Source organism: Macaca nemestrina, chromosome 4, assembly GCF_043159975.1.
Source record: "Macaca nemestrina isolate mMacNem1 chromosome 4, mMacNem.hap1, whole genome shotgun sequence".
Classification (NCBI taxonomy): Eukaryota; Metazoa; Chordata; class Mammalia; order Primates; family Cercopithecidae; genus Macaca; species Macaca nemestrina.
In genome coordinates, this window is record NC_092128.1 from 16,807,925 (window position 1) to 16,835,331 (window position 27,407).

At 38.2% G+C, this 27,407-nt stretch overlaps 1 protein-coding gene across 1 annotated transcript in view; it reads right to left on the reverse strand.

The window, feature by feature from the left end:
- Positions 1 to 27,407, reverse strand: part of LOC105471250 (maltase-glucoamylase 2 (putative)) — a 96,471-nt gene that overhangs the window by 12,980 nt on the left and 56,084 nt on the right. The window contains exons 32-44 of the mRNA XM_071094122.1: positions 26,802 to 26,864; positions 25,083 to 25,217; positions 23,401 to 23,485; positions 21,434 to 21,572; positions 15,722 to 15,855; positions 15,407 to 15,441; positions 15,190 to 15,306; positions 14,458 to 14,606; positions 14,266 to 14,350; positions 13,799 to 13,855; positions 13,250 to 13,374; positions 11,938 to 12,026; positions 2,997 to 3,046 (exon numbers count right to left, since the gene is read on the reverse strand). Coding sequence (XP_070950223.1) covers positions 2,997 to 3,046; positions 11,938 to 12,026; positions 13,250 to 13,374; positions 13,799 to 13,855; positions 14,266 to 14,350; positions 14,458 to 14,606; positions 15,190 to 15,306; positions 15,407 to 15,441; positions 15,722 to 15,855; positions 21,434 to 21,572; positions 23,401 to 23,485; positions 25,083 to 25,217; positions 26,802 to 26,864 — 1,263 coding nt within the window. The remainder of the gene's footprint in view (positions 1 to 2,996; positions 3,047 to 11,937; positions 12,027 to 13,249; positions 13,375 to 13,798; positions 13,856 to 14,265; positions 14,351 to 14,457; positions 14,607 to 15,189; positions 15,307 to 15,406; positions 15,442 to 15,721; positions 15,856 to 21,433; positions 21,573 to 23,400; positions 23,486 to 25,082; positions 25,218 to 26,801; positions 26,865 to 27,407) is intronic.

Below are 27,407 nucleotides of genomic sequence, written 5' to 3' on the forward strand. Positions count from 1 at the left end.
TGTGTCGTGGGGTTGCTCTTCTCAAGGAGTATTTTTTGTGGTGTTCTCTGTATTTCCTGAATTTGAATGTTGGCCTGTCTTGCTAGGTTGGAAAAGTTCTCCTGGATAATATCCTGAAGTGTGTTTTCCAACTTGGTTCCATTCTCCTCGTCACTTTCGGCTACACCAATCAAACATAGGTTTGGTCTTTTCACATAGTACCATATTTCTTGGAGGCTTTATTTGTTCCTTTTCATTCTTTTTTTTTCTAATTTTGTCTTCATGCTTTATTTCATTAAGTTGATCTTCAATCTCTGATATCCTTTCTTTTGCTTGATCTATTCAGTGATTGATACTTGTGTATGCTTCATGAAGTCTCGTGCTACATTTTTCAGCTCCATTAGGTCATTCAGGTTCTTCTCTAAACTGGTTATTCTAGTTAGCAATTCCTCTAACCTTTTATCAAGATTCTTAACTTCCTTGCATTGGGTGAGAACATGCTCCTTTAGCTCAGAGGAGTTTGTTATTACCCACCTTCTGAAGCCTACTTCTGTCAATTTGTCAAATTCATTCTCTCTCCAGTTTTGTTCCCTTGCTGGCGAGGAGCTGTGATCCTTTGGAGAAGGGGCATTATGGTTTTTGGAATTTTCAGGCTTTTTGAGCTGGTTTTTCCTCATCTTCGTGGATTTATCTACCTTTGGTCTTTGCTATTGGTGACCTTTGGATGGATTTTTTTGCATGGTCATCCTTTTTGTTGATGTTGATACTATTGCTTTCTGTTTGTTAGTTTTCCTTCTAACAGTCAGGCCTCTCTTCTACAGGTCTGCTGGAGTTTGCTGGAGGTCCACTCCAGACCCTGTTTGCCTGGGTATCACCAGTGGAGACTGCAGAGCAGTTAAGATTGCTGCCTGCTCCTTCCTCTGGAAGCTTCATCCCAGAGGGGCACCTACCAGATGCCAGCTGGAGCTCTCCTGTATGAGGTGTCTGTCGACCCCTGCTAGGAAGTGTCTCCCTGTCAGGAGGCATGGGGGTCAGGGACCCCATTGAGACGGCAGTCTGTCCCTTAGCAGAGCTCCAGCACTGTGCTGGGAGATCCACTGTTCTCTTCAGAGCTGGCAGGCAGGAAGGTTTAAGTCTGCTGAAGCTGTGTGTACAGCAGCCCCTTCCCCCAGGTGCTCTGTCCCAGAGAGATGAGAGTTTTATCTACAAGACCCTGACTGGGGCTGCTGCCTTTCTTTCAGAGATGCCCTGCCCAGAGAGGAGGAATCTAGAGAGGCAGTCTGGCTACAGTGGCTTTGTGGAGCTGTGGTGGGCTCTGCCCAGTTCAAACTTCCTGGTGGCTTTGTTTACACCATGAGGGGAAAACCACCCACTCAAGCCTCAGTAATGGCAGACGCCCATCCCTCCACCAAGCTCAAGCTTCCCACATCGACTTCAGACTGCTGTGCTGGCAGGGAGAACTTCAAGCCTGTGGATCTTAGCTTGCTGGGCTCTGTGGGGTTTGGATCCACTGAGCAAGACCACTCGGCTCCCTGGTTTTCCAGGGGAGTGAATGGTTCTGTCTCATTGGTGTTCCAGGCACCACTGGGGTATGAAAAAAAAAAACAAAAATACAAAACAAAACAAAACAAAAAAACGCCTGCAGCTAGCTTGGTGTCTGCCCAAACGGCCACCCAGTTTTGTGCTTGAAACCCAGGGTCCTGGTGGTGTAGGCACCTGAGGGAATCTCCTGGTCTGTGGGTTGCAAAGACCATGGGAAAAGCGTAGTATCTGGGCCGGATAGCACTGTCCCTCATAGTTTCCTTTGGCTACAGGGGGCTATCATACTGGATAGAACAGCTCTAAAATATGCTCTCAATTCTGGTGTTTTAAAAGAAATCTAAGTTAACTGGAGTCTAAACAGAATGATCAGATCTGGAAACCACTATAAGCAGGAAACAGAGGAAATATGAAGTTAGCCTGGTGATGTATAATTCTAAGAAGACAAAAGGAATAACTGAGAGACATCTTCAAATATGTGAATCACTGTTATAGAAAAAAAAAAGATTTCTGCTATACTACTCCTAGGTTAAAGTGACTAGGTAAAAATAGAGAAGCAGAATCCAGGTTTGACCTAGAATGATCCTCCTCATACTCTAATTAAAATTATATAGATTATCCATGGGATCATTTAACATGCAAGGTGCATTGATTGCATCACTGTTATGAATTATTCACCCCTTACAAATCCATACCCCTTTCCATGCAATTTTGCAATGCCTTCCCACTCCAGTTGAGGCATTCTGTCCCTCCTCTGTCTCTGGGCTCGACCATGTGATTTTGCTTTGGTAATGGGAAATTAGTCTACTCAATACAAAAAAATAAAAAATAAAAAGAATTAAGGGATCTCCACTTTTATTTTTTTATTTTAGCCCTCTTCCATAATTATGAAGAAGCCATGCCTAGACCTTCCCACAAGGCCATGATAAGCCGTATGAGAGTCAGCTGACCTCCCCAGATATGTGAATACACAGCCAAGATTATCTAAACAGCCCAATAGAACCAAGACTGACTGGAGATGTATGTGAGCTGGCAAAGATAAGCCAAAACCAGGCCCAGATTCTCTGAGCCCTGCAAGCTCATGAGCCAAGTAAGTGCTTATTATTAGATGCCACTAAGGTTTTGAGGTCTTTCATGCATTATTGCATAATTAATAACTTATATAGCATTTTCCTTTCAAAATTTATCAGCCAGTAAATTTCTTATCTTTGGGAAACATGTTATACATTTAAGGCCCCATTTTTTCGCCAGCATTGTATGAATTCCAAGTTTCTTTTCATAGAGATGCTATGCTGGAAAACTGTCAAAATAAGGATTGTTTCTTCCTTATTTTAAGGACAACAGACCTGGATTATAAAAGTAAAGGCAAGAAGAACCTCCTATTAAGATGTGGGATATTACATTTACACAGTTGACTGTAATGTTTAATCTGTAGACAACTGGGAAAAGATTTATAAAATGTAGTAAATTAGTCTTACCTGAGCTGCTATAAAGTTTGCCAAAAAATAATTTCCATTTTCATAGGTATCTGCAAACGAGGAAAAGAAAAGAATAAACAACTACTAACTGCTTCAATTGCAGCAAGTAATCTTGAGCATGGTCAGAAAATATCTCTGTGGGGTCACAGTTACTGATGGTTGTCACCTCTCTGAGGAGTACTGAAGATAGTGACTAAGAGACTATTTCACTGCATGTTAGTGTGGGGATGTGCAAACAGAAATGGGTACCTTGCTGGGGAGGTCAGAAGATTACAAATGCAAGAGACTCTGGGTTGGAACTAAGGATAGATTAGCTGAAGTGTGGAGACTACTGTTTGGTTATTCTGCACGAGACAGCAAGCATGTAGTCATAGGAGTTCACATAGCTATGATGTTAAAGACTATGATGATAAAGCAGAGGCAGGTGGTTAGGAATTTAGGCTCCCAAGTCAGGTAGACATGTATTGAAATCCCAACTCTTGTACTTAATAGTTGTGCAACCTCAGACAAGTTACTTAACATTTTATTATCTATTGAATGGAGATAATAGTACCCACTTAATGGCAATAAGGCACATAACATTCTTCTTGTGCAGAATAAGTACTTAAAATTGATTGTTCACTGTCATTGAAGTCATAATCAATCTTCACCTTCACCATTCTTCTCTCCCTACTCTTAGCTCATCCTCCCACAGTGCTCCAGATTCCAAGCACTTCTGCCTCTGTAGAATTTACTCCATCAGTTCTTCCCTATACCTTCTCTGCTTTTTCAAGCTACATTTATGCTCCAGAGTACTCTGTTCTGGTAACACTTTTACTTAATTCTATTTATATCAAGCTACTACCATGTCTCCTTTTTATTACCATACATCTTAAAAAGGTAACCTTTGCTGGGTTGGGCACGGTGGTTCACGCCTGTAATCCCAGCACTTTGGGAGGCCAAGGCAGGCAGATCACGAGGTCAGGAGATCAAGACCATCCTGGCTAACATGGTGAAACCCCATCTCTACTAAAAATACAAAAACAAAATTAGCCAGGTGTGGTGGTGGGTGCCTGTAGTCCCAGGTACTTGGGATGCTGATGTGGGAGAATGGCATGAACCCAGGAGGCAGAACTTGCAGAGAGCCAAGATCGTGCCACTGCACTCCAGCCTGAGAGACAGAGCGAGACTCCATCTCAAAAAATAAAAATAAATAAAAATAAATGAATAAATAAATGTAACCTTTGCTTGTTATGTCTGTGTACCCAACTCATAATTCAATCTTACATCTCCTAAACTCCAGCTCCTGTGTTTCCTTTTTCCATGGAATCTGACCCTTTCTAAGTCACCAGTGACATAGTATATAAACTCTAAATATCTCCTAATACTGTTCAGGATTTTTAGGTCACTTTGACCACACACCTCTCCTTTGAAATACTCCTTACTTTATGTCTCCTTCCCATATGGTTCCTATAACTCCCTGTTTCCTAAAAGTCAGTTTCATTTCATGTTCTGTTCTTGGCCCTTCTCAACATTCCAACTCTTGCCAGTATTCCAACATATTCTCTCCCAAACCAACTCACTCTCTAAGTATTCTAAATTACCTCCACTTTTATGGAAGCAATTATACAACCCATATTTTAAAATTTAGTCTTGGCTAGAAAATGTAACCTGGGCAAACACTACAGCCTCTTGTAGCCGTTAATAAAAAATTGTAAAGAATGGGATTCTGTCAACATGCTTTTTTAAGATTATCCTTGAACCAGCCATTATATCACCTTATGTGAGGAAAAGTTAAATAAATGGTTCCAAGTCTGTTAACAGAACATTTAAGTTACACTTACACTTACACTGTATCTTAGTAGTTTAAATTTGAATTTTTAAGCCTGTCTGATTTTTTAAAATGATAAAAAGTTCCATGAAAATTTAAAAGTTGGAAGTTTCAGGTACGATTAATTTTTAACCTTAAGACTAAAATATACTGTAACAGAAAGTTAAAATTTTGTAGGAAATGGCTTTATTTGTTTACATTTTTGAAACATATTGCTCATAGAGGGCTGATTTTGCATACTAATTGTGATGTTATTAACCTGCAATGACATCACTCATCTAGTTCTAATCAGTTAAACCTGTATCAAAGGACTTTCTATGTTCTCTTAAAACATTGATTCTCAACCAGCAGTAAATTTGCCTCTCTGGGGACATTTTACAGTATTTAGAGATCATGTAGTTATCTTGAAAATGACTTTGCTTTTGACATCAAGTGGGGAGAGGGCAGGGATGCTGCTAAACAGCTGTAATAACCAGCCCAGTCACCACCACAAAATAATTAGTTAGCCCAAAACGTCAATATTGTTGAGGTTGCAAAAACCTGCTTTAAAATAAGGCCCATTTTTGAAAACGAACAAAATTGAAGAACTCATGCTTCCTGATTTTAAAACGTACTACAAATCCACTGTAATCAAGACAGTGTAGTGCTGACATAAGAATAGACATGTAGATTAATACAATAGAACTGAAAATTCAGAAATAAATCCTGACATTAATGGTCTATTTATTTTTAACAAAAATTCCAAAATAATTCAATGAGAAAATAATAGTCTTTTCACAAATGGTTCTGGGAAAACTGGAATCCACACACAAAAGAAAGATGTTAGACCCCTGTCTCACACCATATACAAAAATTAACTCAAAAAGAACCAAAGAGTTAAATGTAAGAGCTAAAATTATAAAACTCTTAGAAGAAAACCTAGTAGCAAATCCTTGGGACTTTGTAATGGGCGATGGTTTCTTAGATATAACACCAAAAGCACATTAAACAAATGGAAAAAAAATAGATAAATTAGACTTCATCAAAATTTAAAAGTTTATGCCTCAAAAGAGGCACCTGCTAAATGAGAGAAAATATTTGAAAATCATGCATCAGATGAGGGACTTTTATCTAAATTCTATAAAGACTGTTTATGATTCAATAATAAAGACACTTTAATTTTACAATGTGAAAAGCATATCAAAAATCATTTCTCTGAAGAAAATGTACACATGGATAATAGGTACATGCAAAGATGTTCAACAACATTAGTTATCAGGAAAATATAAATTAATCAAAACCACAATAAACTACAGCTTTTCACCCACTAGAATGACTATAATCAAAAAGATAGATAATAAATGTTGATAAGGAAAAAGATAAATCAGAACCCTCATACACTGCTGATTGGGGTGTAAAATGGTGCTGCCTCTATAGAAAACAGCTGGATATTTCATCAACAGTTAAACATAGAGTTACCATATAAGCCAGAAATTTCACTCCCAGGTATGTATAGTACACAAGAGAGTTTTTAAAAGTGTGTCTATTCAAGAACTTATACTCAGATGTTCATAGCAGCATTATTTATAATTGCCAAAAAGTGGAAACAATCCAAATGTGCATCAATTGATGGATGAATATACACCAAGTACTTGTCATGATCTGATAACATAAAATAGTCTGCAGGCCCATTGGCAAAAGTGTCACTGAGGTACCAAAGTGTTGAATGTCTCATCATGGGCACTGACTCCTTTTATTATCATTCCTTCCTCACCTAGCAAACCCTTGATTAAACGTTCATCTTTCACAAAGGCTTAATTTGAGAAAAAAATGTACTTTCCCAAGAGACAAGAATATTAAAGTGCATTTAATAAATACAGTTATTAAATTTAAAAATTGGCACTGTAGTATATTATGCCCTTATAAGGCTCAAGTCCTGTCACAGCTTTGAAATCCAGGATGGCTGGTCAACCTCCTCTTTTTGACTTTTGGGTGCCTTATTCTTATTATCTTATTAACCACACTAATTTTATTTTATTTACTTATTTATTTTCATTTTGTTTTCATAAGTTAGATATGCTAATTTTAATGTAAAGTATCTCATATTAAGTGTTTAGAATAGAGTTTTATTTACTTTACATATAAATGACACATTTTATTCAGAACTCATGTGCCAGGAATGTTTTATGTATGTTAAATCATTTTATCCTCATAAAATTACAACAGAGGTGTATGTTGTAGATAATAAAGAAGAAATGGAGACAACAAAATGAAAGTAATTTTCCAGAAGACATACAACCAGAAAGTTACTGAGATGGTATTCAAACCTAGATCTATTTAATTTCAGAATACCACATGCCTCTCCTAGAGTTTCTTACCAGATTATGTTAAAAAGAAAGTCCAAAGACTAAACTGAGTTTTGAAGAGAGAAGTTGTTTAATTCCTTCATATTTTTTCTTTAGCAAGTTTTCACCCATAAATGGATAATAAAACCATTTGAAAAATATCTCTCATATATCATATTAAGTGAATATAGGGTTATAATATATTATCCATAAACTGTTAGGAGAAATTTAAAATATTATTTAAAATACCATCAAAAACTTAAAATACTTAGGACATATTTAACAAAATATGTACAAGATCCATACAGCGAAAAATTATAAAACATTGTTAAGAGTAATTAAAGAAGACCTAAGTAAATGGTAATTATATAGAGATAGATAGGTAGATAAGTACGTAAGTAGATGAGAGAAAGAGACAGAGGAAAAAAAGAGATGACAAATATTCAAAAATTGGTCTTAAGAATAAAAGCAATTCCAGTCAAAATTACAGAAGGTGGTCTTGTTGTTAAAAATTGATAAGTTGATTTAAAAACCTGTGTGAAATACAAAAGAGCTAAAATAAGCAAAGAAAAAGAAGAACATGAAGAGTATTTCCTTCTAGGATTTGTAGAGTTTGAGTTCTTACGTTTAAATCTTTAATCCGTCTCTAGTTAATTTTTTTACACAGTGAAAGGTAAGGGTTCAGTTTCATTCTTCTGCACATGGCTAGCCAGTTGTCCCAGCACCATTTATTGAATACAGAGTCTTTCTCCACTGCTTGTTTTTGTCAACTTTGTCAAACATCAGATGGTTGTAGTTATGTGGCTTTATTTCTGGATTTTCTATACTGTTCTATTGCTATGTGTCTGTTTTTATAACAGTACTATGCATGCTGTTTTGGTTACTTTAGCCTTCTAGTATAGCTTGATGTTGAGTAGTGTGATACCTCTGTCTTTGTTTCTTTCGCTTAGGATGGCTTTGGCTATTTGGGCTCTTTTTCTGGTTCCATAGGAGTTTTCAAATAGTTTTTTCTAATTCTGTGAAAAATGATGTTGCTAGTTTGATAAGAATAGTGTTGAATCTGTATATTGCTTTGATTCTTCGAATTCATGAGCATGGAATGTTTCTTTCCATTTATTTGTGTCTTGTCTGATTTCTCGACATTGGTCTTAGCAAAAAATTTTGGCTAAGTCCCCAAAAGCAATTACAACAAAAACAAAAATTGACAGGTTGAACTTAATTAAACTAAAGAGCTTCTTCACAGTGAAAAAAAGCTATCAACAGAGTAGACGACCTACAGAATAGGAGAGAGTATTCACAAGCTATGCATCCAACAAAGGTCTAACCTCCAGATTCTATAAGAAACTTAAATCAAGAAGCAAAAGTCAAATAACCCCATTGAACAGCCAAAAGACATGAACAGTCACTTCTCTAAAAAAGACATGTAAGTGGCAAATAAACATGAAAAAATGCTTATCATCACCAATCATTAGAGAAATGCAAATCAAACCCACTATTATTAAAAAGTCAAATAATAACATATGCTAGCAAGGCTGCAGAGAAAAGAAAACGCTTAAACACTGTTGGTGGAAATGTAAATTAGTTTAGCCACTGAGGAAAGTAGTCTGGAGATCTATCAAAGAAATTAAAACAGGACTACCATTCAACCCAGCAATCTCATTACTTGGTATGTACCCAAAGGAAAATAAATCATTCTACCAAAAGGACCCATGCACTCTCATGTTCCTCGCAGCACTAGTCAATTGCAAAGACATGGAATCAACACAGGTGCCTATCAACAAAGGATTGGATAAAGAAAAAGTGGTACATATACACCATGGAACACTACACAGCCATAAAAAAGAATGAAATCATGTCCTATGCAGCAGCATGGATGCAGTTGGAGGTCACAACCTTAAGAAAATTAACACAGAAAAAGAAAACCAAATAATGCATTTTCTTACTTTTAAGTGGGAGCTAAACACTGAGTACACATGGACATAAAGACAAGAACAATAGACACTGCAGGCTATTAGAGTGGGTTACAAGGAAGGGGGGCATGAGTTGAAAAACTACCCATTAGTTACTATGCTCACTGCCTGGGTGACGTGATCCATACCCCAAACCTCAGCATCATACAATATGTCCATGTAACAATTCTGCAAATGTACCTCCTGTATCTAAAATAAAAGTTGAAATTATAAAAATTTACCATTTTATATAAGGAACTTGAGCATCTGTGGAATTTGATATCCACAGGGGTCCTGGAACCAACCCCCTATGGATACCCAAGGACAGCTGTACTTCTTTCTAGCCAGCTTCTCCCCACTCCTGATCCTTCCTTCCAGGATCTGTCAACTACTGTTCTGCTTTCTGTCACTATAAATTAGATTTGTATTTTCTAAATTTTATGTGAATAGAATCACACAATATGTACTATTTTTTGTATTTTTAGCATCTTTAACTTAGCAAAATGCTTTTTACATTCATTCATGCTGTTGCATGTGAAAGGAATTAATTACTTTTTATTCCTAATAATAATCCATGGTGTCTTACATGGTAATATTCCATGACTATTGACCAATGTACTTATTGATGAATATTTTAGTGGTTTCATTTTTTGACCATTAAAATGAATCTGACATTATTATTTGAATGTAAGTTATTTTGTGGTGTAATATTTGCATATAACTTATACACATCCTCCCATGTACTTCAAATAATCTCCAGGGTACTTATAATACCTGATCCAATGTAAACATTATATAAATCATGGTATTCTGTATTGTTTACAAAATAATAACAAGAAAAACATGTCTGTACATGGTCAGTATAGATGCAACTATTGTAGGCTAACTGCATTTTCAAACCACAGTTGGATGAATCCAGAGGCTGACTATAAAAGGGGAACTTTTGGGGTTATAAAAATATTTCACATCTTTATTGTGGTAGTGGCTGTACAACTGTACACATTTGTCAAAACTTCACTGTATTCTTAAAATGGATGCATTTTATTTGTATAAATCACAACTCTTTTAAAGGTAATTAAAAGATAGTAATATCACTTCCAGGAATCTACTCTATGGACATATTCTAAAGTGGAAACAATGGTTAACACTCAAGGATGTTATTTATGGGCTGGGAACGGTGGCTGACACCTGTAATCTCAGCACTTTGGGAGGCCGAGGCAGGTGAATCATTTGAGGCCAAGAGTTCGAGACCAGCCTGGCCAACATGGTGAAACCCCATCTCTACTAAAAATACAAAAATTAGTGGGTGTTATGCCACACACCTGAAATCCCAGCTACTCTGGGAGGCTGAGCCAGGAGAATCACTTGAATTAGGGAGGAGGAGGTTGCAGTGAGCTGAGATCACGCCACTGCAGCCTGAACGAAAGAGTGAGACTCAAAAAAAAAAAAAAAAGAGAGAAAGGATGTTATTTATGACAATGAAAATCAAAACCGGCCAGGCGCGGTGGCTCATGCCTGTAATCCCAACACTTTGGGAGGCCGAGGCGGGCGGATCACAAGGTCAGGAGATCAAGACCACGGTGAAACCCCGTCTCTACTAAAAATACAAAAAATTAGCCGGGCGCGGTGGCGGGCACCTGTAGTCCCAGCTACTCAGGAGGCTGAGGCAGGAGAATGGCGTAAACCCAGGAGGCGGAGCTTGCAGTGAGCCGAGATCGCGCCACTGCACTCCAGCCTGGGCAACAGAGCGAGACTCCGTCTCAAAAAACAAAACAAAACAAACAAACAAACAAAAAAATCAAAACCATCCTGTATGTATCCTCTCAATAGAATATGATCATCATAATGGTATTTATAAGAAGTAAATAATAACATTCACACATGTTTCTGTCATTATGTTAGAGGAAAATAAACAGGATTCACAAATTAAATATGCAGAACATTTTCAGGCATATTAAAAATTAAGCATTTTATTAATATAAAAGCCAAAGTCAGTACAGCAAAAATATTAAAAGTGCTTGTATTTTTTTCTAATTTTCTATCTTTAACATGTGTTACAAAGAATATCTACTCCTTTAATGAGAATTTCTTATCTTTATAGTGAAGGAACCTAAAAGAGAAGGAATCTCTAGAAGTATTAGTAGTGAAAAACAAGCTATAATTTCAGAAAATGTGGTATGTTGCAAGATTAGAAGGTTCTGGTCCACAGTAATAAGCAGTGAAAATTGAGAGTCAGCTGGTAACAGTGTGTCCATATTTCTATAGAAAAGTCGGAGTTATAGGGTGTTCTGATTATAATGACAAATCTCACTTATCGAAAGTAGAACTAACATATCCTACCTTTAGTGGGGAAAGGAAGCATACAAAGTAATATTTCATTGATGTAAGTATCCTTTGAGCAATACTTAATTCCCAATTTACGAGTCACCAAGAAATTTTCTAACCTCTAAATTGCCTCCTGAGCAGGCCTATTTGCGAGGAACAGGGTGCCTGGTATAGATGGCTGACCCAAATAATAGAGTCATGTTAGTTCATGAGAATGAATTAACCATCAGCGTGATATTTGCATCCACACTTTTTTTAAATCAAGAGTGAGACAGTTATACAGAGATAGATCATCCCTGACTGATTGCATAACAGCAAGTTCCTGGACCTACAAAGGTAGGGACTGTACCCCATCTATACTAACTATAGTATAATACAAATGAGCAGGCAAAAGTTGGAAAAATTCTCCAAATGTTATTGCCTTATTGACAATAGGCAGAGAGAGGTTTTTGGTTCATGCTAATTATATGCCGAGCCTCTATGGTATGATTTTTCTCAATGATGTACAGGGACCCTGGAAAGTTTACACTCACCAATGCTTTGTCCATCATCCCAGAACACCTGGCCTTCAGCTTTCCCATTGTCATCCAAAGCAACAGTCAATCCCATAAAATTCTGTCGACTACCAAAAAAAAAAATGATGAGTTATTTTTCTCTAGATTGTAGGTTGTAAGAATAAAGAACGGACTGTGTTAAAACATTACTTATCTAGAAATAAATGTATTAAATATGCATATAAAGTTCTAAAAACAGGTAAAATAGATAAAATATAGGACACCTAAAAGTTAATGGAAAACATTTAAAATTTAATAAAACATTTGATTTAGCTTCAATTTCCAAAAATCAAATATACACACAAGTAATATAATGAAATATTAATTTCATAGGAAGAAAATCCCTGAAAAGAGAATCCTCAGTAACTTCCAGGTTGCCACAGAATAAAATGCAAAGTAGTGGGCTTGCCATTCACCATCCCCCAGGATCTGATCCTAACCTGCTGGAGTTTTACTTATTTTATCGCTTCCTTTATCTGTGCTCCAGTTAAACTGGATAGTTTACTGTTCCCAAATCCAACCCATTTTTCACCTTCAGTACTTTAATCTGACCAGGATCTCTCTTTCCTCTTTGTACATTCAAATCTCATTCATTATGCAAGATCCAGCTCAAAGCCCTCTTTCATTTAAACCATGCATTACGCCACAAGGCTGAAAGTTAACTTCTCTCCTTTTGAGTTGTTAATGTTTTTATGTGCCTTTCTTGATGTGACATGTTCTGTTTAATCAATGATTTTATAAATTTTTACATAGTATACGTGTAATTTATATATGTGTGTGTACATGCACACAACACACAAATATATCTTTCCTTGGTTGACCAAAGTAGACCCAGGAATGAGGACTAAGTCCTTGGATAGGACAAGGACTCAATCCTACCTAGTCCTTGTTCGATCACAAGGCAAAGAGCTCATTAACATTCCCTATTCCTTTTTAATAGTGTGGAAAGAGAAACATTTTTCTGCCTTCAGGAAAATTTTTGCCTTTGATACAGCACTACAGACAAAAAATACGTGTGTGTGTGTGTGTGTTATATATATGTGTGTGTGTGTATATATATATATATATATATATATATATATATATATATGTATATATCCCTAAGACTAACTTTATGAACTCATCTTCTTCCAGGTCCCACTCAGACAGCACTCACAGGATCTGACCAGTAAAGCTGTTTGGCAATTTAGTTTCTAATCCACATATCCCTGGTGAAGGTGGGACAGCCTCCTGTAAGGTTTCCTCATTAGGGCATAGCAAGAGACTGTGAGACATCACCTCTTCTCCTCACCTGGAGTGAGTGTTCATTGCAGGCTCTTGCCAGGGCAGGATGTAGCCTCCTCTGACATGAAGGTTGATGTGGTCAAGGGGAGCCTTCAGGATTTTCCTCTGACCTGCTGATTGGCTGCTAGTTCCCTAGAAAGGAGAATACAGGCAAAAAAATGATGGGCGATAAATATATTAAATGAGAGCATGTTTAATTACAAGTCCTTCCTTTCCTGGCAAGCATGTTAGAAAGTCAGCAAAAGACTGCAAACCTAAAGAAAAAAATCTCTAATCTTTCATTTTTGCTTAAGACTGAAAATCGAGACTGCTTCTCCAGAAAAGTTGAAAGGCAAGGGCAAGGGTGAGGGGGGAGCATCAATGAGATATAGGTGCTCAGATTTCATCTATGCTCTTATACATGCTTTCATTTAAACCAGCCTTGCCAAGGCTAAAAAGGTCAAAATTATTGCCTTAGAAAATATGTGCTTGGAAATAGAAGGCTCTATCGACTTCTCCACGTCTCCACCCTGCTGCATAGACCAACCTGGTTCTTCACAAATATATTAGTTCTTACCGTGCTATAGTCATACCAACGGGCTCTCGGAAAATAAGCAGAGATCTCAAATGTGCTCTGAAACATAAAATTGACATGTCATTATGAGTATTTCAATAAAAATGTTTCATTTTCATTTTCAAAACACTCTGTAGAATTAAGACAAAAAATGAAAATTTTATTAGTGATTGCAATCATTTGAGGGATTTTATTAAGAAAAATCCTGAAAAATTATTCCTCAAAACTACAGAAAAAAAATGTATTTTTAAAAAGTATATGACAAAATTTTAAAATGAGAAATCAGTCAGTGTAGTAAAGATTTCATTAACAGAGAGATCTTTTAAAAAAGAAGATCTCCTGTAGATGTTCTAGAAAGGCATTCGCCTGAAAATAGTGCGCTGGACAAAACCAGATGATCTTTAAAATGCTTTTCCCATGATTTCAGATCATGTGATTGAAGGGTTTCTGATCTACAGTGAAGAACTCACAGTTTCCAACACAGGGCTGATTAAGATAGCAGGACCCAACATGAACTGACGGTCTATATCCCATGTTGTCCTGTCATCCGTAAACCTTAAAAAATAAACGGGGAAAATTCACCTATCCTCTTATGACTGCTACAGAGGATTATTTGCAAGACATGCCTAAACCTGCTGCTTGGGGAAAGAGACTGTACTCACTCATGGAGAAGGGGTCGGACAACAGTGCTGCCCTCAACGTGAGCTTTATGCATCAGAGTATAGAGATAAGGAAGCAGGGTGTATCTGGTCTCTAGGACTTTTCTGGATAACATCTCAAAGGCTGAATTCCAGGCCACAGGATCTTGTCTCTGTAGGGATAAAGGAGCATATAGTGGATTACCTTTTCTTCATTCCATCCCAGTGGCATCAGAAAAGAATCAATGGGCATTTATTCAATATGTAGGTTACAAGCCACTTATCCCTTCATTCCTGGCCTACCCTTTCCCCCTTCTCTGTCACCCTACAAAATTAGAATTTCTTGCTTTCTCCTCTTTATCACTGATTCCTAAGTCCCTGGAATAGGTCCAGCTCTGGCCCTCTACATGTGTAGAGGGAGAGGTTTCTGTGTAGCACCAACATATCTTGGATGCGTTTGAGTAAAATACAAATTCGATATTCTTAAAAGCAAAGGGAGCTTCTTTTATTTTAGCCACATGGGGAACTATAAAAACTTTTCCTCATGGGTGCTAATTCTCCAGCAGATGAGAAAGGGTATATTTCTAAAAATTACTGATAATTCCAGAGTTCTGAACTCTGTGGATTTTCCAAGAAATTAAGATTCTGGTGATGTTCTCTGATTTTTATCAGGAAATGAGTATAATACTCCTGGGGGTTAAAAAGAAGTTATGATTTGAGGGTACGCAACACATGGAGCACAAACTGCTGCCTCACCCTTGTCCCGATGTTGTTGTGGTTTCTGGAAAATGGATAAAATGCCCCCAGCTGCATCCAGCGAACACACATCTCATATTCAGCATCTCCAAAGAACCCACAGATATCTGCTCCTGTCTGAGAAGATGCACAATGAGAGCATGAGGTGGGAATATCATGAGGCGCTGACTCACTAAAATCTGACTGGGCAATTAGTAATGGTCTGAATGTGACTTACATAAGGTATTCCAAAGAGACTGAACTCCATCATGCCTGCAAGGAGAAGACACAGCTGTGTTAGATGAAGGAGAACTTTGGGAGGAGAGTGAAGCCTTGGCCTGATTTTTCCTTACCCCATTAGAAAGCCCTGGACCATTCATGATGAAAATATTAAAAGATGGGTGTAAATTAAAATCCATGCCCAGAGAGAACTCAGTTCTTGTTAATTTTACCACCCACCTAGATGATGATACAGACATAACCAGTGCTGCCGAACAGCACAAACTCCAGTGCCCTCCTTGCCGGCACAGGCCCCTGGGTTGAGCCCACACACCAATGATAGATTTCCCCAGCTGGTCCCACGCAGCTGTATTGTCTCCCAGCCAGTGTCCTCCCCAGCGTCCAGAAGAGGGAAATGTGGAGCGGGTGATGACGACCCCTCGCTGTCCTGTCACCTCCTGCACAGCTCTGGTGGGAGGGGAACAAGGAGGTGAATTGAAGAAACGAACTCCTTTACAGAAAGTAACTGCAGCTTGGAGCATGAGGTGGTGAGGGTACTTTGGTCCGAGTCGGATAACTTCTTCCCGGAAAGAATCTGTTGTCTAAAAGCCATGCTAAAGATCCCAGCAAACTCCACAGCAAGACTAGAGGTATATCTGCACCTAGAATGTGTGTTTCATTTTTGAAAAATCTGATTAATTAACTATCTCCCTGGAGTAAGAGAAAGGGTTGGGAGTAAGGGGAAATATAGCTATTTATGGAACAATTCCTCTATCCTAGTATTATACCGGTCACTTTCCTATGTGGTGTCTCATAACATCATGAAAAGGTGTCTTTACACTCCTTTTACTGTTAAGAAGCTACGGTTCAGAGAAGTTAGAAAGGCGTTCACCTGAAAATAGTGAGCTGGACAAAATAAGACGATCTTCAAAATGCTTATCAAAGGTCATTTAAAGAGTAAAGAGGGTCGGGTATGGTGGCTCATGCCTATAATCCCAGCATTTTGGGAGGTCGAGGTGGGTGGATCGCTTGAGGTCAGGAGTTCAAGACCAGCCTGGCCAACATGGTGAAACCCTGTCTCTACTAAAAATACAAAACAAACAAACAAACAAACAAAATTAGCTGGGTGTGGTGTGCACACCTGTAATCCCAGCTACCCAGCAGGCTGAGGTAGGAGAATCATTTGAACCTGGGGATGTGGAGGTTACAGTGAGCCGAGATCATGCCACTGCCCTTCAGCCTAGGTGACAGAGCAAGACTCTGTCTCAAAAAAAAAAAAAAAAAAAAAAAAAAAAAAAAAAAAAAAAAGAGTAAAGAGGAGGCCAGGCGCAGTAACTCACACACGTAATCCCAGCACCTTGGGAGGCCAAGGCAGAGGACTGCTTGAGACCAGAAGTTCAAGACCAGCCTAGGCAACACATTGATACCCTATCTCTACAAAAAAATAAAATTAGCTGGGCAGGGTGGCACACGCGTGTCTGTAGTCATATGGCAGGAGGGGAAAGAGAAAAAAAGAATAAGGAGTCAGATCTGGGATCCAAATAAAAGCTACAGCATTTTGGAAATATTCACTCTGCTTTTCTAGACCTCAAAAAGCAGACATGTTTTGCACACAGAGGCAGATATACATAAAAGATGTTTATCTTTCAGTGGAAGATAGATCATCTGCACACGCCCTTAGAAAATAACAACAACTGTGTGAGGGAAAAATCAACTGAACAAAAGAGAAAGTCTATTAATAGATCCTAGTATGTATACAATCCAAGTATTTGCTTAAAAAAAGCATCACAGATCAACAGACACAGATGAATTAGTCAATAAACGATGTCAGGAAAAGTAGCTGACTACTGTTGTGGAAACTAATCCATTCGGGTCACTTCCAGTTTTTCACACCTAAACAAATCCAAAAATGAATGGAAATATGCACACACACACACACACACACACGTTCTATTAAAACTGAAAGAATACATAAACCGCCTGATTTCTACAAGAGAAAGGAATTTCAAATAAAAACAATGGACAAAACATAATGAAGTAAAAGGTATAGATTTAACCATACACAAATTGGAAGAATGCACATGTATGTACGTGTGATAAAGAAATGGAGGTAAGGATCACTTAGATTTTTATAATAGTCTAGATGAGAGGTAATGAAGACTTGGAATAAGGCAGGAAGATAGAGTAGTGACTGATGTAAAGAACTGAGTCACCAGCTGAAAGCAGGAAAAGAAGGAGAATCTAGGATGATCTAAATGACTAGTTAAACTTGGTTCCTTTCACTAAACTAAAGAACGCTGGAGAGGCCGTGCGCGGTGGCTCACACCTACAATCCCAGCACTTTGGGAGGCCAAGGCGGGCAGATCACCTGAAATCAGTAGTTTGAGACTGGCCTGTCCAACATGGCAAAACCCTGTCTCTAATAAAAATACAAAATTAGCCGGGCATGGTTGTATGCACCTCTAATCGCAGCTACTAGGGAGGCTGAGGCAGGAGAATTGCTCGAACCCAGGGAGGTGGAGGTTGCAGTAAGTTGAGATCAGGCCGATGCACTCCAGCCTGGGTGACAGAGTGAGACTCTATCTTAAAAAAGAAAGAAAGAAAGAAAAGACTGCCGGAGGACAGATTTAAGGGAGAGACAAATAGTTCAACATTTTAAGTATTAGGTTTGAAGTGCCTATGGGACATCATAAATGAGACATCTATGGGCAATTCTAGGTTTGAAGCTCAAGAGAGGTCTGGGTTGGGAACATAGATTTGGGGGCCATCTGAATCCAGAATGTATCCAGACTTTCTGGATCATCCCAGTAGAGTTAATTGATTTTCCCTCTCATGTTTGACTCCTGTAATCAGACAATGAGGTCCTTGAAAGCAGGGACTATGACTTATTCGTCCTTGTACTCTTCTGAGGTAAGGTTATTTCTAAGGGTACAAAACATCTATTTGTTTTGTGTGTATTTCATACATAGACATGGATGTTTTCCTGAAGAACTAGTTTTTCCTTGATTGGAAAAGCCTCAAGCTAGGTGTAGAAAGCAAGACTGCGAAAGAGCAACTGAAAGATGAAGATGTAAAGAAAGTGGGAAAGGGAAGAAGAATTTCTGTTCAGAAGACCATGTTGCCCCTGAGTGTGGGACACCCAGGGGCAACATGATCTATCACCTGTTGATAGCCCAAAATCAAATATATGAGGTTCTTGAAGCTCTGCGGACAGAAGGCAGAGAGCTTAGACACTTGAGCAGAAATGGGCAGTTGAACAGAAAAGATCACACTCTGTCCTGGGAAGAACTAAAGAACAAGTCTGAAATTTCCCAATGACATTGGAAAATGGCAAAATCTCAGAAGGATAAAAGAAAAGACAAAGGGACAGATAAATATTTATAGAAATAATGGCCAAAAACATATACGTTGAAAACTAAAAATAATTGTTGAAAAAATTAAAGATCTAAATAAGTGGAGAAACATCTCATGCTAATGAATCAAAAGAGACTTAATATTGTTAAGATGGTAATACTCCCCAAACTGATCTATAGACTCAATGTAAAACCTATCAAAATCCCTGTCTTCATATTAGACATAGAAGACAGAAAGTCTTCATAGAAGAAGTGACGTTTGAATGTTGCTTAAAAGAAGAGCAGAAATTTTCTTTTGGCAAAGAAGGGGTTTGCAGGGCAAAGAAAGCAGCAATAAGAAGATGTGAAAACTTGATAGAGTTCCTACCAAAAGTTCATCTTTCCCATGCACCATCCCCTCCTGTCTCTTCAGGGAAATTTGCTTTTCACACATCCGCATCCCATCGCCATCTTTCTCTTCACAGAAGCTTGCTATCTTGTCAAAACTGACAAACTGATTACAAAATTCATATCAAATGCAAGGGACCCATAGTAGCTAAAACAATCTTGAAAAAACAAAATTGGAAGAGTCACACTTCATCAGTTAAGACAGTGTGGTACTGGCATGAGGATAGATACATAGAGAGAGATCAATGAAATAGAATTGAGAACGCAGAAATAAGCCTTCTCATTTACTGTCAATTGATTTTTGACAAGATGCCAAGACAATAAAATGAAGGAAAGAATAAAATTGAACCACTACTCACACCATACACAAAAATAAACTTAAAATGGATGATAGATCTCAGTGTAATACCCACAACTATAAAGGTCTTAGAACAAGACACAGGAGTAAATCTTCATGACCTTGAATTAGGCAATAGTTCCTTGAATATGACACCAAAAGCACAAATGACAAATAAATAAGTAAGTAAATGAATAAATAGGACTTTATAAAAACTTTTAAAAATGTGCTCCAAAAGGCATGATTATGGAAGTGAAAAGTCTACAGAATGAGAGAAAATATCCTCAAACTATCTCATGAGAAGCTTGAATTTAGAATATTTAAAGAATTTTTATGATCCAATAATTTTTTTTTCTGTAGAGATAGTCTTACTTTGTTGTCCAGGCTGAAGTGCAGTGCCATCATAGTTCACTGCAGCCTCAAACTCCTAGGCTCAAGGGATCCTCCTACCTTAACCTCTCGATTAGCTGGGACTACAGGCATGCACCATTCTGCCTGGCTTATTTGTTTGTTTTTTGTAGAGACAGGGTCTCATTATGTTGCCCTAGCTGCCCTCAAACTCCTGGACTCAAGCAATCTTCCCACTTCAGCCTCCCAAAGTACTGAGATTACAGGTGTGAGCCACCATGCCTGACTACAACTCAATAATAATAATAAAAAAGATTCTATCAAAAATGAGCAAAGGATTTGAATAGATACTTGAATATATACAAATAGCCAATAGCATATGAAAAGATGCTCAATAACATTAGTATTAGCAAAATAAAGTGAAAACAACAATTAGACATCACTTTACCCCCATTAGAATGTCTGTAATTTTAAAAGGTGAATACCACCAAGTGTTGGCAAGGATGTGGAGGAATTGCAACCCTTATACATTTTATCATACATGCAGGTAAGAATGTAAAATGGTAGGCTAGGCATGATGGCTATGCCTGTAATCCCAGCCTCTGGGAGGCCGAGGCGGGTGGATCACCTGGGGTCAGGAGCTCGAGACCAGCCTGGCCAACATGGCAAAACCCTGTCTCTACTAAAAAACACAAAAATTAGCCAGGCATGGTGGTGCATGCTTGTAATCCCAGCTATTCAGGAGTCTGAGGCTGGAGAATCACTTGAACCCAGGAGGTAGAGGTTGCAATGAACCGAAATCACACCATTGCACTCCCGCCTGGGCGACAGAGCAAGACTCCATCCAAAAAAAAAAAAAAAAAAAAGAACTTAAATGGTACAGCCTCTTTAGAAAACAGCTTGATATTTCTTCAAAATATTAAAAATACAGTTCCTATATGACACAGAAGTTCTACTCTTGATACATACTCAAAACAAAGAAAACATGTCTACTCCAAATCTTGCACATAAATATTCACATAATCACTACTTATAATAGCCAAAAAAAGGAAATAACTTAGATGTTCACTCATTGGTAAACAGATAAGCAAAATATGGTGTATCTATACAATGAAATATTATTAATCAGTAACAAGAAATCAAGTACTGATACATGCTACAACATAGATGATCCTTGAAAACATTATGCCAAATGAAAGCAGCCAGATACAAAAGAGCACATATTGTGTGATTCAATTTTATAAAATGTCCAGAATAGGCAATCTACATAGACAGAAAATAGATGAGCAATGGCTAGGGCTCAGGAGGTAGGAACAAGCTGGAAGTGATTGCTAATGGGCAAAGGTTTTCCTTTTGGTGTTTTAAAAATGTTCTGAAATGTAATTTTTGTGATAGTTGCACAACTCTATGAATATACTAAACACTACCTCATTGCTCACTTTAAATAGGTAAATTTAGTAACCTACTTGATAAATGTGCTCAGAGGTGGTAACCATGCCTGAAATTTTGACATTAACCCATTTAACTGGGATCACGTAGATACATGCACAATGCAAATATGAAATGGCAAAAGGGACAATGTGGAAAACTATCTTGGCTGCCATGACAAAAAGACACTCACTCGTATGTGGGTCTGGTCTGGGACCACCCGTATAGGCTGTGCACATTGTAGTGTTTCACGGGGGAGCCGTCTGGCAGGATCTGCTGACTCTCCATGCACAGGGTCTTGCTGTTCAGGCCGTTGTCCCTAGATTCCAAATCTGAGGGGAAATGTCGAGTTATTTCCTAAACAACATAATTTGCACATTCACTAGAAATGCCCATCATTTTGGCATTTCTTTATTTCAGTCAACAACTTTGTTACAAGTAACAGGCCCAGTTTTATGAGTTTTTAGTCCATAGAAAACAACGTTCTGTGTCTTTGTAACTAATGAAGGGTAAGGATAAAATATGGAGCTGGGAAAAGCAGCTCCCCTTCTTTTTTCACCAACTCTGATTTAATGTATAGAGTGTTGTCATAGCCCTTTTGCCAACATAATAAACTCCTTCATTGTTAGGACTGTTTCTTCCACTAGATGGTAATGTTCTCCAGGGAATAAATCTTATTTCAATCATTTTTTGTATTTGTGTCTCTAGATCTTTCTGATATGACAGCATTTGCTTGATACATAAGTACAGATGATCCTCAACTTACAATGTGATTACATCCCCATGAACCCATCACAAGTTGAAAATATTGTAACTTGAAAGTGCATTGAGTGGACCTAACCTACTTTAAATGTGCTCAGACACTTACATTAGCCTAAGATGGGCAAAATTATCTAACACAAACCCTGTTTTAAAACAAAATGTTGAATATCTCTTGTAATTTACTGAACGCTATAGTGAAAGTGAAAAATAGAATGGCTATTTGGGTTCTCAAAGCTCGTTTCTACTGAATGTATGTCACTTTCTCATCGTTGTAAGGTTGAAAATCGTAAGTCAGACCATTGCAAGTCAAACACCCTCTGCATTAAATTAATGAAGGAGACAATGAATGAATGAATGAATGAGTGAGTGAGTGAGCAATGGGCAGCATAACAGTGATGTAGACATCAAGAAACTTGGATTCTAGATTCTGTCCCAAGATTACTCGTATAGTGTCTTTTGTTGTTGCTGTTTTTCTGTTTTGGGGTGTTTTTTTTTGTTTTGTTTTGTTTTTGTGTGTGTGTGGGGGGGGGGGGGTCTCACTATGTTGCCCAGGCTGGTCTCAAGACTCAAACTCCTGGTCTTGAACAATCCTCCCACCTCAGCCGTGGTACAGTACTTTTAGGAAGTAAGTCATTTCCTTCCTTCTTTCTCTGTTACATTAGATGATTCAACTTTCTGAGATCCTTTTGACTCCAACATTTTATTTTTGTTTGTACCACAGGATGACCAAGAAATATGCTTCATCAAATGTCTGTTTACACTGGCAGAGAGACTTCAGAAACTAAGTTTTAATTCTCTAATCCAAAGAACATCTCTGTAATCCTAGCACTTTGGGAGGCTGAGGTGGGCAGATTACCTGAGCTCAGGAGTTCGAGACCAGCCTGGCAACACAGCGAAACCTCGTCTCTACTAAAATACAAAAAATTAGCTGGGCGTGGCAGTGTGGGCCCATAGTCCCAGCTACTCGGGAGGCTGCGGCAGGAGAATTGCTTGAACCCGGGAGGCGGAGGTTGCAGTGAGCCAAGATTGCACCACTGCATTCCAGCCTGGGCGACAGAGTGAGACGCCGTCTCCAAAAAAAAGAACATCTCTCCGTGTGTGTGTGTTTGTGTGTGTGTGTGTGTGTGTGTTAGGGTTTATTTAAAATTATATCAATCCGTTCATAGTTATCAATGGAATCAAATGTATCACACATTGTGTGGCTTCTTTCACACCACATCATGTCATTATTTCTTGCTCATTTATCTGCACTTATTCAAGGTTATCTTACTTGGGATTTCATGGCATGTTGGAGAATGCTTTCTGTCTTCAACATTAGGCTTCACTTTGACAGTAAAAGGAAAACTTTTAGAGTCTTTGAGTAGGGAAGTAAGTTGATGAAGTAATTATCTTACATACATGGCATATAGGGTGGGTTATTTAGCATTTCATCGCTGCAGCCCCTGACAGATCCATCCACAAAGTTTGATGGCTCATTCATATCCTGAAATGAGTTAACAAAAAAAGATCCCATCATGTCAGGGGCAGGATGGCTTTGGCTATAGAGGACACTACCTCAGGGAGATGACTTTTGAAACCCTCACCTCAGCTGGTGGTTTAGTTCACTGTGTTTAATCCCTGGCATTGACCTAAATGGACTCTAAAAATGTGTAGTTTAATTCCTGGAATTGACCCAAATGGACTCTAAAAATGTATATCAGCCAAAGTGGAGTGCTAAACTCCTTCTTGCTTACCTGGCATTTTAAAACTTACAAGGATTGTTTTATAGTGGCAAAAATAGTGAGGTAATGCTGGATCCAGGACCTAAGGAAATCTCTTGATACAAATCCCCAACAGAGGTAACCCATCTTTGTTTTTCTGTGCATGGATTATTCACTTTTTAATCTGTGGCCAGAGGTTACTATTATCTTCGTCTATTTTACCTTAGTCCAATCGCTTGGACTAATTCTGATATTGGCATAGCCCAAACACGAGGAGAGTTATCTCACTTTCTGCCATAAATATATTTCTGAAAAGCTGTACATAACTCAGAAACAAGTTTGGAAATAAAAACGTGCTTTGGGGAATTTATTACTTAAATGCAAGGAGTAGGGGCTCCTAAGGGAATGCTCGCTTCACACTTAGACAATGGAACAGTTAAATTTTTGCATGCCAGACTATTTTAAATAGGACATATTAAAGACAAATGAAAGTACTTGAGGAACTATTCACTACTTTGAATTACCCAGCTATAGCTTTCCCTCCACTGGAAAAACAAATATGACCCCAGAGTTCTCAGTACATCTTATTTTCAAAGCTGCCCACAGCTCTTCACTGTCTGATTTGCCTGTTTGAGTTAATTTGTGTCCTTTCACGTGTCTACTCTGTGCCTAACTATCCCAAAGGTGCAGATGGCCAGGAAGGCCCCAGGAGTTTCAGTGGACTTTTGTCCACGGAATCACAAACTTCTTCCAGCCTGACCCAGCGTTGAACAGCCCTTCAGAGCTGGCCTAGAGCTTGCTTAAGATTTCAGGCCACTGGACAGTGGGGAAGGAAATCAGGACAGAAGAAAACATAGATAGAGTTGCCCTTGGACATATATCCCAGGGATATCTCAGGAAGTCCTGCTTTTAAGTCCAACTGGCATTTACAACAAACGTCTGAACAGGTCCTTTAAGCCATTCCCTCAGAGTTGTCTGCCCTAGTACTATGGTGAATGCCTACTTGCTCTCAGCTCCATGCCTCACCCACTCCCAGTTCTGCCCTGTAAGACGCCCTTACCAAAAGCTTTCAGGTAAATTTGGCCAGTGGGGGATATTGGCAAGAGACTGGAGATGGGAGGTGATTTCTCCCTCTCTCTTTTGCTCTGGCATCTCCAGCAGTAGCAATCTCCTCTGTGGGCTCCCACTTCCACCAGACAATATGTCCCTGGGCAGATCAGCAATGGTCTCTGCTTCTCTTGGTCCCTGCACCTCGATTCTGTAACAGCATTTCTCCCTTTCATCTCTTCAGTCATACGTCTCTGCTTTGCTAGTCTCTCCTCCCCATGTTTTGACTTGCTAATATTCAAAAAAAAAAAAGATAACCAACGGTGCACTTACAATCCACAATCCATCAAACTTCAGGCTCTTCTCTGGTTCTCGAGGGTTTGCATAGAGCTCTTCTATCTCTTTCTTCCACCACGCAGCTGTGCTATTACGAAAGAAGTCAGGAAAGGCAACGTAGGCCTTGTAGAGCTGTAAGAATAACACACACTGTCATGGTTGGGGTCTCAGCCTATCCAGGGGACCACAAATGGGAGACAAACAGGAATTTGTGCCTGCCCAGATCAGTCTCTGCTCTAATCTCAGATCTGCTGTTGCAGAGTTTACAACAGAAGCAGAGATTGGGGTCTGATTTCATTCTTTATTTTCTTAGAAGAAGGTTAGATTAAAATCCCTTTCAAATACAGGATTTGTTTTATAACTGGACATATAATCACAAGACTGGTAAATTAGCAATGTCTAAACAAGTGAACTTTAGAGATGCAAATACTTTTTCTTTTCTTCTTTTTTTTTTTTTTACTTAAAAACCAGTGAATGTAGCAAAAGCTTTTTTTTTTTTTTTTTTTTTTTTTTTTTTTTTTTTTTTTGCAGGCCAGTTTAATTCTCAACATACATACCACTTGAAATTGCAGAAAAGATGCATATTCTATAGGCTACTTTTTCTGGATATTTCTGTGCTTCATTATAGTTCATCTTCAGAAAGACACTGGCTTAACTTAGAAAATCATTTTAAAAAATTTTTTTATTATTATTATACTTTAAGTTCTAGGGTACGTGTGCACAACGTGCAGGTTTGTTACATATGTATACTTGTGCCATGTTGGTGTGCTGCACCTATCAACTCATCAGCACCCATCAACTCGTCATTTACATCAGTTATAACTCCCAATGCCATTCCTCCCCCCTTCCCCCAGAGCAAACACATTCAAAAGCTAACAGAAGGCAAGAAATAACTAAGATCAGAGCAGAACTGAAGGAGATAGAGACACAAAAAAGCCTTCCAAAAAATCAATGAATCCAGGAGCTGGTTTTATGAAAAGATCAACAAAATTGATAGACCACTAGTAAGACTAATAAAGAAGAAAAGAGAGAAGAATCAAATAGACACAATAAAAAATGATAAAGGGGATATCACCACCGACCCCATAGAAATACAAACTACCATCAGAGAATACTCTAAACACCTCTACGCAAATAAACTAGAAAACCTAGAAGAAATGGATAATTTCCTGGACACTTACACTCTCCCAATGAGATCACTTGGACATGGGAAGGGGAACAAAAGATTTTTCTAAACCAGTCAAATGAGATGAAGGAGGACTGTCATCCAGGGACAAGTAAACTCCAGAGTAGAGGGGATGCTAGATGACCAGGCTGAGATGAACAACTTTCCTTCATTCAACTGACTTGTATTTTCTTTTGTATGCAGATAATTTATTAAAATTCAGTCTGTTCATAATGGATTCCCCTCTAGTGAGAAAATGCAAGACTTTGGTTCATTATTTTTCAAGCGGCATAAAGTTAAAATAAATCACAGCCCATTAAAAGCACACTTATGAGAGATTTCATTGATGATTTCCTTCTACACATTTCCATGTTCACTGTTTGTTGAGCCTTCCACTCGAGGAGCTCTTTCTGCCAAGAAACTAGTAGTGGATAAGCACCTTCAAGTTAGGGCTACTTAACTCAAGGGTTAGCTACTCATTCATCAGGATGAAAAACATAAACATCCAGATGTTTAGGGCAATGTTGACAAAAATGTATATACAACTGTACCTTAACCTGAGTTGCATGGTCAAGGGATCCATCTACAATTATATTAGGCAGATCTGGCCAAACCTAGAGAAAAAGAAGGGCAATAAAAACCTTTAAAGATCACTGCATACAGACTATGAAATATTTCATGTGTTAGACTCTGATGACTTGCATCTCCACAAAACGCTTGGGAATCTTTGCCATAAATTAAACTGTAAAGGCAGAATCTACAAAATTACATTGGGTCTCTTGATTCATTCCACATGTTTTCAAAATTCTATATTTGAATTTAATAATTAACTGAATTTCTTTTAAACATATCCTCTGAACAACCAACTTTCAAGTGATTTCTCAGATCTCTGATCTCCTTGTCATAGACCTATAACAAAATTCACAGTAAGTGTGAAGTGTGACTCTAAAGAAATAAGATTGATTTCCATTCACAACCCATAAACCTCATCTCAACACTTTTAATCACTATCATGACTTATAGGGGACTCCAAGTATATGTAGCATTAAAAAAATCCATAGCATCAACCAATTTTACCTGTAACTACCAGGACATTAACTATACACACCCTGATTAATTGATTCAATCAACAGACACTTACTGAGTACTTCCTGTAT